Source organism: Monodelphis domestica, chromosome 4 (genome assembly GCF_027887165.1).
Source record: "Monodelphis domestica isolate mMonDom1 chromosome 4, mMonDom1.pri, whole genome shotgun sequence".
In the NCBI taxonomy this organism is placed as follows: Eukaryota; Metazoa; Chordata; class Mammalia; order Didelphimorphia; family Didelphidae; genus Monodelphis; species Monodelphis domestica.
In genome coordinates, this window is record NC_077230.1 from 417134396 (window position 1) to 417147026 (window position 12631).

Sequence of the window (12631 nt, forward strand, 5' to 3'; positions counted from 1 at the left end):
CTAGGGGGCTGGATAATTGGGTCCTAATACCAATCCTTGTGAGTAACAGGTTTGCCCTGTCTCTACTCCATCTCCAAGTCTGTGAACAGCTCTATTGATGCCCTACCTTCCCTGTGCCTGGGGCAGAGCTGGAATTGTGAAATCATTTGCAAATGGGGAACAGCATAGTGCCCCCTCCCTCAGCCCAAGGGATGGGTGGTGGGATCCAGGGGTGAGTCAGTGGGGTGGGAGCCCTATCCCTCTACACATTCACCTCCTGGTGGATATAAAGGACAAGAGCTGGGGCCACGCCTCAGAGCACCCCAAACCAGTCATCATGAAGGTCCCTGTCCTTTCTATCGCTGTTCTGCTCTCTCTCCTTGCTCTCCATTCTGCCCAGGGGGCTGCCTTAGGAGACTCTTGGGTAAGCACATGATGATTTTTTCTTATCCCCTCTATGAGCCTCAGTGCTTTCTCTTCCTTGGGATGGGGGAAAGAGGAGATGGCATCCTTGGACTCCTACTTCCTTTCTCACAATGCTAAGGCAGAGGCTAAATTAGAACTAGTGGCTAGACAAACTTGGGGATAAGGTAGGTGAGGGGAACTGAGTATTGGATCTCAGTTGGGGAAGATGCCTATATTCTTGGGAGGGAGACCTGGATGTCTGTATCCTGGGAAGGCTAGAAACAGAGTGCTTGAACTCCAAAGCCCTCCCTGCTTCAATTTTCATCCCTGGAGCCCTTCATTTTGAAGTGCAGATGACATGGAAAGACTAAGATTTGGAAAATCTTAAGGCCTTCATAGATACAGGGGTGTGTATGTATGTGGGTCTGCATGTCCACATACACAGATACCACACACATAATATACACAAATATATAGTGTTTTATCTTGACATTATCCTGTCTCAAGGGCAGACGTCACTAGGTCATGGAAATCTAAAGTGTTGTTGCACGATCGGAAAGGGGAGAGCTGAAACTCAAGGCAGACAGGACAGGGTACACGGAGGCAGGTGGCAAAGCAAGGGTGAAGGAGTAGAAGCTAGATGAGGAATAAGGTCATAGAGTTAGCACTGGAAGGGCTGGACCTCAGAGGCCATTGAGTCCAACCATCTCCATTTTTCATAGGATGAGAAAAGTTGAGTGATTTGTTCATGGTCAGACAGTCAGTGATTGGGACAGGATTTGAACTCAGGTCATCCAGACTCTAAGCCTACTGGACCATCCTGTGAAAGTTATAACCACAACAGTTCTAGTTTGGGAAATTAGGCATCCTGACTCTTAGTTCTAAAGATTATCTGCTGAAAAATATGAATTTGCTTCTTATGTGAAGATTTCTCTTTTCCCTTTATTCAGTATTCCTATCCTGTGTAGATTATGCCTACCAATGACTGGAGTGAAGAACTGAAAACTCAGGAAGGCTCAGCCCCTAAATCCCCTTCTGCTCCTATTCTTGCTAATCACCAACTCCCATTATCCTCTATCCCTATCCACCCTACCCCCACCCCTCCCTCCAGGCCTAGCCACTAGAAGAAGAAAAACTGAGCCTCAGCTCTGGAGAAATGGCTAGAGAATGGCTTACCCTCAGTGGTAAAAATAAAACATTACTCAGGTGTTTCTCCTAAGTTCTAAAGAGAAAGAATAGGGTAGCAGAGACAATGATGATAATTCATCTTTTTTCTTTACCCTCTCCACTTCCTAGGGAATGACCACTGAGTCTAATTATGCAGAGGAATCCAAGGTAGGCACCCTCATTTCTTCTCTTGCCCTTCCTATACCTACAAACCCCCTTCCAACACTCACAATACCTCCCTTTCTTTACCTAGAGCCCTGATACCCAGTTCCTGAATGTGGATAGATGGCGATCTGTAAGTATCCAGTTTTTGTCTCTGTTCTTTCCTGAATATGCAAGATTCTACATCCATGTTAATTAACAAGCTCATGTTCTAGGCTCAAAAGTTTGATAACTTAGCTGTGGGTTCATAATGCTTTGGTGAAATGATTCCGACTCCCTTTGAAAAACATTTTCTTCTTCTTACCGGGAGGTACCAGGGTAGAGGATGAACTCCATTCCTTCTTTCCTTCCTCACCTGCTCCTACTCCTCTCTCTCTATACAGGCCTTTCAGTCTAAGGAGTTCCTAAACTGGCATGCTTTCTTTGAGGTAAGTGCTTGCTTTCTTTGATTCCTCTCAAGATGGGGACATAAGATTGCAGCTCCCAGAGCTACCTCCACGTTTTGGGGTGGGTAATGGGGAAGATTTTTTAAAAATTCTACAACCTTGTCCCACCAAGATCCTGTCCAACAGATTCTACAAAGCGACTACCAAATTCAGGGGCAAGGGCAGGAAAGTTATAGAGCTATAGGAAGAGGCAGAAAAGTTTTACTCACTCACAGAATCACAGAATTCTAGAGCTAACCCATCAGAAATCCTCTCATCTACCTTCCTTACTTGATGAGACAAGTGAAGTTCCTAGCTGAAATGATTTGGTGAAGCCCGAGGTCACACAAGTTCATAACAGCTTGGATTTGGACTTAGAAGTGATCATAGTGGTTATCTATTTAAGTAGTCTCCTAATTAAAGAAACTGAAGCCCAGGGAGGCTACATACCTTGCTTAAAGTCCCACAAATAGGAAGCTCTTGGGGCAATATTTGAACTCAGGTGCTCTGATGCCAGAGCCACTGATCGTTCCTTGGTTTCATCTTGCCTCAATTGGCAGTAGTTGGAACTAGAACCCAGGTCTCCTATGTTCTTTCCCCTATACCACCACTACCACTCCTTCAATATAATGATCATTTGTATAAAACATTCAGTAAATCCTAAAGCATGATATAAATGTCCACTTTTAAATAGTTAGGGAACACCAATGTTTCTGAGTCATGATCATGCTTCCTCCCTTCCCTCTCCCACAATATCATCTGCTTCTTAGACCGTACTCTTATTCTCTCCTTTTAGGCTCTTAAAGAAAAACTCCCCTTCCTCAACTGGGAAGTCTTACCTAAGGTAAGAAGTTGGGGGACATTTTGGGGGTCCAAAAGGTGTGGAGGAGATGAGGAGTAAGGGAGGCAGTGGGGATAGCCAAAGGGGAAGGGTCAGGAATGATTGCCTTTTGTTATCAAATGGGAGCAAGTCAGAACTCAAGTAATGAAGAAGGGTGGGAGCTTGGACTCCTAGTCTTGAAACTCTTGTAAAGTGTCCAGTCTCACTGATCCCCTCTCTAGGTCTTCAGAGGCCTCCACTTCCCTGGGGCACCTGGATCATCATTTGATCATCTTTCTCCCTCTCTTTCCTCCCTCTTTCTAGTTGAAAGGAATGAGGAGTATAATTCCTGATGGACAGTGAACCCCAAACACACAGGATCCTATACCAACACTCCCATAATGAAGTCAATTTTCAACACCTAAACTACCCTGGGGAACTTCGGGGATGGATCTGTTTCATTCCAAAGAAATCTCTCCCTGCCCTTGTAGGTCTAATAAAGATAATTCCACCTGTGAAATCTTCCTGTGCCTCTCTGTCCTTTCACTGTTTCCCAAGAATGGAGCCATGTGGGAGGCTAAGGGGTTATGGAGAGCCATCGGGTAAGGGAGCAGGAATCTTGAGTCCTGAGGGCCAGGGAAAGAATGAACACAGGCAGGAGAGAAAGAACTGGGGGCCAGATGAAGAGTGTGTGATGTTGGCAACTATATCTGGACAAGGCACCTTTCAGACATCATTCAAGAGAGAAGAGGATGACTCATACCTGCACCTGCAAAAATGGCCCCAAAGGGACTTGAAGTACTGATAGAGCCTATGCTACATTTCCTTACGCTAAGTAAAGCAGCCCATTCATTCAAAAAATATTTACTGAGTCTCCACAAAATTGGTCTGCAATATACTGGAAGTAGCGGTGGAATAAGGAGACAATAGGGTGAGCTCAGGTTGTGTCCAGTGGCTTATTTTTTTAAATTGAAAGATATTTTATTTTTCCAATCAAATGTAATGATTTTCAACATACATTTTCTGAAATATAAGCTCCAAATTGTCTCCCCCTCCTTCCCCCCTTGGAGATTGTAAACAATTTGATCTGGGTTATACATGTATTAGCATACAAAATATACTTCAAGGTTGTAAGAGAATACTCTTATAGAACCCAAATCCCAAAATAAAACCACAAATAAACTAACGTGAAAAATCGTATGCTTTGATCTGCATCTGACTCCAACACAGTTCTTTCTCTGGAGGTGGATGACATTCTTTGTCATAAGACCCTCCGATTTGTCCTGGATCATTGTATTGCTGAAAGTAGCTAGGTCTTTCCCAGCTGATCATCATACAACATTGCTGTTAACTGTGTATAATGTTCTCCTGGTTCTGTTCATTTCACTCTGCTTCAGTTCATGTAGATCTTTCTAGCTTTTCTGAAATCATCCTGCTCATCCCTCCTTATAGCACAATAGTATTCCATCACCAACATGTACCACAATCTGTTCTGCCATTCACCAACTGATGGACATCTTCTCAATTTCCAATTCTTTGCCAAGGGCTTATTTTTTAAAAATAGATTTTGTCGGTGTTTTTGTTTTACATTGCTTACATTGCATCCTATATAGTCTTCTCCGTCCCCATTCCTAAAGAGTCATCAGCCTCTATAAAAATTGTAGGAAAAAAAAGATCATTAAGAGGCAGAAATGCTAAGAACACTTAAAAAAAATCTTCTATGTAATGTACCACACATCTGAACCCCTTCCTCCGCAAAGGAATGGGAGAGATAGCTTCTCCTGTCTCTTCTTTGGAACCAAACAAGCCAAGAACTTATTAGAAAGAAGAGCATAGTCATCTCCATCCAATAGGTACAAAGGAAATGAGAAACTTAAGTACAGAAAAGTCATGTTCATCAAAAGAAAGGTGCAGAAGCTAGAAAATGAGCAAGAGCTCTATCTGAGTGAGCGGTATAGAAGAGAAAGTATAGAAAAAGGAAAGAGAACAATGGATTTTAAATAGTCATTATGAACTGAATAATCACCATCTGTAAGACTTAAGACACTAAGGAATTTAGTTGATATTTATATTTATTAAATGTCTAGGCATTGGGAAGAGAACAGGAAGAGGTGTACTGTTTGTGTACACTCTGGTGGGGGAAATGTATCTATGACCCATATATAATTTTAATCTGCATTTTAACAGTTTCTTCATCACTTTCTTAGATCTAGAGAATCAACAAAACAACAAAGCAAGCCTTGACTTGTAGTGTTTGCCAATTTCCAAGGGGGTAAATGCTCACACTGAAGATTTAACAATTGTCTTTCTCTCAAGCTATGGAGCTGGTAGCTTCAGCACAACTCTGAGAACAGAATATATACATAATACAAAGACTTTTCTCTTAAATAGAATAATAAAATTATATAATTTTTAGAGTTAGAAGGGACTTAGGAGTTATCTTGTCCAACCTCTTCGTTCTATGTACAGTTGAACTTATCCCAGGTAATCTGATTCTGATCAGGGAAGATTCTATAGAGGAGACAACTTTCTGATCTGGAATTTGGCAGGACAGGAACTGGTGTAGAGTCATGTAGAAAGCCAGATCAAATCCACAAATATTTATTGAAATATATACTACTCTAGCTGTCAGGCATTATGAGTACAAAGGCTATAGGATATGTTGGGGAGTGGGAGATAAGGTCTTTGTCTGTAGGGTTAGCCTAGGCAGAGATTTGAAAATAGTGACCAAAGGAAAGAAATGAGCAAGAAACTGCTCACAATTTGGCTACCATGCTTACTTTCTAAGGATGGGGACCCCACCCCAGGGAAGGAATGAGCAAGAAACTGTCCACAGTTTGCCTATAGAGCTTACTTTTCAAGAATTGCATTGTGGGTAGTTGGAGAATCCTCCAGGGTCATACTTTATTTTTATTTATTTATTTTCAAAATAGTTTTACATGTTTACATGATTCATTTTCCTTCCCTTCTTCCTCCCAGAACCCACAAGTAATTCCACTGGGTTGTACAAATGTTATCACTTTAGACCTATGTCCATATTATTCATTTTTTCTACAGAGCAGTCTTTTAAAGTCAAAACCCCAAATCACATACCCATATATACATGCAATAAGTGATGTAATATGTTTTTCTTTTGTGTTTCTGCTCCCACAGTTCTTTCTCTCAATGTGGATGGCATTTTTTCCCATAAGACCTTCAGGAGTGTCCTGGATTATTGTATTGCTGCTAGTAGTAAAGTTCATTACATTGGATAGTTCCACAATGTTTCACTTTCTGTGTACAATGTTCTCTTGGTTCTGTTCATTTCACTCTGCATCAATTCATTGAGGTTCTTCCAGTTATTATAGAAATCTTCCAGATCATCCTTCCTTACAGCACAATAGTATTCCATCACCATCATATACCACAATTTGTTCAGCTATTCCCCAATCGAAGGGCAGCCCCTCATTTTCCAATTTTTTGCCACTACATAGAGTGCAGGTATGAATATTTTTGTACAAAATATTTTTCATTATTATGTCTTTGGGGTACAAACAGATTGTCAGCCCATGATGATAAGCTGCCCCTCTATCAGAAAGAACTCCATCACATTTTGCAAAAGGCTAACAGGGAAGTAGATTCATTCAGTCAAAAGGCAAGAGATCACCCCATGATGTCAGTGGTCTTCTAGAACAATAAAGGACTAACAACAACAACTCTTAGTTTGAACCTATGAATACCCTGACACTTGGTTACCTGACATCTGAGACCCCCCCCCCCCTTTCCTCTCTCCCTCCTTCTTTCTTTCTTTTGCATTATAAACAAGGCTGAGGGGAAACCACTCCTCTCCCAAATAAATGAGTATTATCACATTAAGGGATTCCAAAACTAGACTGAGAGGAGACAGATGGGTCAGCTCAGGGACAAAGGCAGCTTGATCAGCTGGGAATCAGCACTAGAGAATAAAAGGATTGTCCTTAGTCTCCTGAAAAAGACTAGTCCATAGAGCTAATAACTTACCACATGAAAATGTTTCTGTGAGCTGTGACCACATGACTGTTGTTCTTTATTTTTGCTGATTGTTATGAGGCTATAACTGAAAATGATAAGCTTTTAAGACCTTTTCATTGTTATAGTTATTCCTGATCTTTTAAGTTTTATGATTATAAATTTGCATCAGAGATTGCTTTAACCAGAGTTCTTTGGCCAGCAGCAGAAAGAGTGTCAGCCAGGGCATCTCTTTGCAATTGTTTGTGCAGCACAGACTCTGGGATTACTATCCAAAAAGGCACCAGCTCTTACAGCCCGGGTCCTTAGAGGGTGACTGGCTACTTCTCCTTTCAAAGTTCTAAGCATAATCTGGAGGGGTTGGGGTGGTGGTCTTTTTAATGTTATTGGTCTTGAGACCCTGACAGGATTATTTCCCTCCCACAGCTCTGCTTAGTTTAGCCTCCACCATTATCATGCTTCACTTCCATCCCACCTCCCTCCCATCTCCAATAACTTTATCATCATCAAGGATACCAAAGCTTCAGCTTCGACTCTGAACAGTACTCTCTGCTGCCTCTGACTGAAGGGCTAGAGAAGGGAACAAAGAACTTCTTCCCAAAGTCTTCCTTTAAAAGAGTTCAGAAGCTCAGCCAACTCTTCATTTCCCTCCAGCTGCCCTGCTTGGTTTTGATCCCAGCACCATCATTTCCCCATAAATGCTACCCTCTGACCCTCCTCCCTCACTTTTGAGTTTCTTTTTGTGTGTGATCTTCCCCCACTTGTTTATAAGCTCCTTGAGGGTAAGAGTTGTCTTTATTCTTATTCTTTGTATCCCCAGAGCTCAGCACATTGCCTGGCACATATTAGGCACATAATAACAGTTTATTGTATTATACTGTATTGTATTATCATGGTGTCCTTCCTCAATTAGTCAATTAGCCAGCCAGACTTGATTAGCTTTTTAGAAAACAGTATTTAGAGGGCATCTGCATGGCTCCATGGATTGAGAGCCAGACCTAGAGATAGAAGGTCTTGAGTAGAAACCTGGCCTCAGATATTTCCTAGCTGTGTGACCCTGGACAAGTCACTTAACCCCTATTCTCTAGTCCTTACTGCTCTTCTGCCTTGGAACCAATACACCTTATTGATTCTAAGATGTAAGGTGAGGGTTTAAAAAAAAAAGAAAAAGGACACTATTTACTGAGATGGTATATCAAGAAGAGTTGGTATATAACACACCCTCAAAAGCCTAGGACACACCCCACAAGGCCATACAAAGTGAAGGGAAGAGAGTAGAATGTGAGTGTGTGTGTGTGTGTGTGTGTGTGTGTGTGTGACAGAGAGAGAGAGAGAAAGAGAGAGAGATAGAAGAGAGAGAGAGAGAGAGAGAGAGAGAGAGAGAGAGAGAGAGAGAGAGATAGAAAGAGAGAGAGAGAGAGAGAGAGAGAGAGAGAGAGAGAGAGAGAGAGAGAGAGAGAGAGAAAATTAGGTCACCCCATAACTTCTTCCCATGGGAATAGAAAAAGGGGGAGGTAGTTTCTTAACCACATTTGAAAAGAGTATATTAAAGGCTTATATATCTCCTAGTGGAGGGCACCCAACTTCACTATTTTTCTATAGGAAGTTGCCAATCTATGATTATTAATACTAATCAATGCATATTGGGGAATAATGCACAATTTCATCCCACACACTACACCAATCGTATTTTACTTATGATGTCATGTCTCACCCTTCCTGTTTGTGGTTTTTAGTTTTAAAAGCCCCTATGCTGTAATGGGTATTGGGCACTTGCATTTTGGTACTTGTGGTGTCTTGACATGCACATCTCCTGATTATATCCAATTAAAGACACAATTTATAGGCCCTGAATCTGGTTTACTTCTTCTGAGTAATGGACTGACAATCTAAAACCAAGAGCAATCGTTATCTATAACGGGAAGAAGTTTTCCCAATACGATCAGGATGAAGTAAGGATATCCATTATCACCACCACTATTCAATATCATACTAGAAATACTAACTAAAGCAATAAGACAAGAAAAAGAAATTGAAGAAATAAACATGGGCAAGGAGAAGCAAAATTATCACTTTTTACAAGATGATAACATAGTTTACTAAGAGAACTCTAGAGTCAAATAAGGAACTAACCAAAATAATTAACAACTTCCGCAAAGTTGCAAGTTATAAAACAAACCCATAAATCATTAGCATTGATGTATATTACCAAGAAAATCCATCAGGAAGATTCAGAAAAAGAAATTCTTTTGAAAATGGCTACAGATCCTCCTGATTAGAGAAATGCAAATCAAAACAACTCTGAGGTACCACCTTACACCTAGCAGAGTGCCCAATAAAGGAAAATAATAAATGTTGGAGGAGATTTGGCAAAATTGGGACACTAATGCAAAGGCAATTTGGAATTCTGCATAAAGGGATTTAAAAGAATGCATGTCCTTTGATCCAGCAATATCACTACTAGGTTTGTATCCTAAAGAGATTTTTTAAAATGGGAAAGGTTTTGTTCGTACAAAAATATTTATAGGTGTACTTTTTGTGGTGGCAAAAAATTGGAAAATGAGGGGATGTCCCTCAATTGGGGAATGGCTAAACAAATTGTGGCATATGATGGTGATAGAATACTATTGTGTTATAAGGAATAATGAATCAATGGATTTCTATAAGAACTGGACTTACATGAACTGATGCAGAATGAAATAAGCAGAACCAGGAGAAGATTATACACAGTAACTGAAACACTGTGGGACCATCAAATGTAATTGATTTTGCTACTACAATCAATGCAATGATCCAGGACAATTATGAGAGACTTATGAGAAAAAATGCTCTCCACATCTAGAGAAAGAACTGTGGAAATAGAGATCCAGAAGAAAACATATGATTTATCATTTGTTTATATGTATATATGATTTGGGGTTTTGGTTTTAAAAGATTACTTTATTACAAAAATGAATAATACAAAAATAGATTTTAAGTGATAATATGTGTATAACCCAGTGAAATTGCTTGTCAAATCTGGGAGGGGGGAGGGAAGAGAGGAGGGAGACACCAGAAATCATATACCCATGGAAAACTTTTAAAAATTATCCACCAAGACACATACAGAACTATATCACAACTACTCTTCAATAGCAGATCTAAATAATTAGAGAAATAGTAGTTGATCTTATGTAGGCTATGAAGATTGGATTTAGCTATTTCCTGATTTTAACAATGAAGATACTTAGTCTAACAAAATCAGGGGGAGATTGTGAATGTTAAATTACTCCACCCTACTTAGACCATACTTTAGGGGAAGATAAAAGTTGTAATCTCCTGATTAAACAATGAAGGTACTTAACTCTTACCTTATAGTGAAACTAGAAGTTTAATTAAGTCTATTTTAAGATCTTAATACAAAAAGGTGTTAAGTAACTATAACGGTTAAATTAATCACAAAAAGGTTAAGTAACTCACAAAAGGTGAACTTAACAAAAAAGTGTTAAGTAACTCTAAAGATATAATCTAATCAAAGAAGATGAGAACTCTAAAAGATATGGACATTTAGAGGAGGAGACACAAGAGTGAAAGGTCTATATATTTGGCTCACTTCCTTTCTCGATCACCTTTTTGGTGGTGGAGAGTTGGCTGGTGGCAGCGTGCTGGGCCTTTCGTCATCTTAGCGTGGCTACAAGCTACTGTCCAGTTCAGTGGTGAGTTTCTGACTGAGTTTTCCTCCTTTACTTTCCAACTTTATCCTCTTAGAAGCCTCTAATCTTCTTCAGAGACCTAGAGGCAGGGATTTTAAACTCCCCCTGGGACTGGCCAGGAAGGAGAAATCCTATATCATCTTCTCTCCTCTTTAATTCCTTCCCTCTATATTAATTAAATTACCATAAATTTCCAGACTGACTTGGGTATTTTACTTGAGATTTCCCTTGATGACCAATTAAATCTAGATTTTAAGTCACAACCCTAAAATTATCTTTACAAGGCCAAGTCAATATAATAAAAATAATACTACTATCTAAATTAATTTACTTTTTCAGTGACATGCCAATCAAACTACCAAAGAATTGGAAAAAGTAATAAAATATATCTGGAGGAACAAAAGGTCAAGAATATTAAGGGAATCAAATGAAAAAAATGGGAAGGAAGGAAGTCTTCCAAGTACCCAATCTCAAACTATCCTACAAAGCTATTCTCATCAAAACAATTTGGAACTATGTAGGAATAAAGATGTTAAGTATAATAAACATGAGGGGAACAGATTATGAACACAATACACTGAAACAAATGAGCACAATAACCTAGTATTTGATAAACCCAAAGATTCCAGCTATTGGGATAAGAAATTACTATTTAACAAGCACTGTTGATGGAAAGTGCTGTGGCAGAATCTAGGTTGACATATCACAACATATCACACTGTACACCAAGAGAAGCACAAAATGGGTACAAGATTTTGACATAAAGGATGATGTCATCAGTAGATTAGATGAACATGAAAGCCATTATCTGTCAGATCTCTGGAAAGCAGATGAGTTCATGACAAAATGAGAGATTCACCAGAGGTAAAATGAATAATTTTGATTACACAAAATTTTAAGTTTTTTTTTAAACAAATAAAACCAATGTAGCTAAAATTAAAAGAATAGGAGGAAACTGGAATGGGAAGGATCTCTGCAGCAAGTTTCTCTGATTTTTAAGATATATAAGGAAGTCAGTCACATTTACAAGAATCAGTCATTCTCCAACAAATAAATTGTCAAGGGACAGAGTTTTCAGAGGAAGAAACCCAAGCTTTCAATAGCTATGAAAAAAGTGCTCCAAATCACTAATAATTAGAGAAAAGCAAATTAAAACAACTCTGAGGTATTACCTGACACTCATCAGACTGGCTAAGGAACAAACAAGGAAAAAGAAATGCTGGAGGTGCTGTGGGCGAACAGGTACACTGGAAAGCAGTTTGGAATTATTACCCCCCTCCCCCCACAAATCTATTAAACTGTACATACTCTTTGACCCAGCAAAGCAGTATAAGGACACTCTCAGGGTATCTCTAAAGAATTTTAGTATTGAATGTGAGACATGGCATAGGACCATCATGCCTCCATCAAAGAAGGGGCAGTACTCCATAAACAAGGCAGAATTATAGAAACAGAAAGGGAATGTGAGCCACTCAAATCCAGAGCCTTCTACACCCTAAATGTTTTAACAGATCACTTGTGCCCATTCTGTGGTAAAGCCTTCCATGCTCATGTTGGATTGATCAGCCACAGACAAATACACCTTACTTACCCTGATCCCAATACTCTGATGTCACTGATCTTTTTTTTAAAATAAAGGATGAACAACCAGTTGTTGTTACAACCTCAACTAGGTCTATACTCCAAAGAGATCAAAGAAGGAGGAAAAGGACTCATATGTACAAAAATATTTATAGGAGCTTTTTTTTTTTGGTGGTGGCAAAGAATTTGAGGGGATGCCTATCAATTGTAGAATGAATGGATAAGTTATGGTATATGAACACAATGTAATACTATCGTGCTATAAGAAATGATGAAGAAGATGGCTTCAGAAAAACCTGGAAAGACTTATATGAACTAAGCAATATGAAGTAATCAGAACCAGGAGAACAATTTCTATAATAACAGCAATATTGTAAAGATAATCAATTTGCCTTTCCCTGTGGCGAGACACA

The 12631-nt window shown here is 39.5% G+C and overlaps 1 protein-coding gene across 1 annotated transcript; it reads left to right on the forward strand.

Moving 5' to 3' along the window:
- Positions 1-269: 269 nt before the first annotated feature.
- KRTDAP (keratinocyte differentiation associated protein) lies at positions 270-3478 on the forward strand. Its single transcript, XM_007491840.3, has 6 exons — positions 270-403; positions 1681-1719; positions 1805-1846; positions 2097-2141; positions 2935-2982; positions 3283-3478. The coding sequence occupies exons 1-6, from the start codon at positions 317-319 to the stop codon at positions 3319-3321; spliced, it is 300 nt and encodes a 99-aa protein (XP_007491902.2). The 5' UTR covers positions 270-316; the 3' UTR covers positions 3322-3478.
- The last annotated feature ends 9153 nt before the right edge of the window (positions 3479-12631 follow it).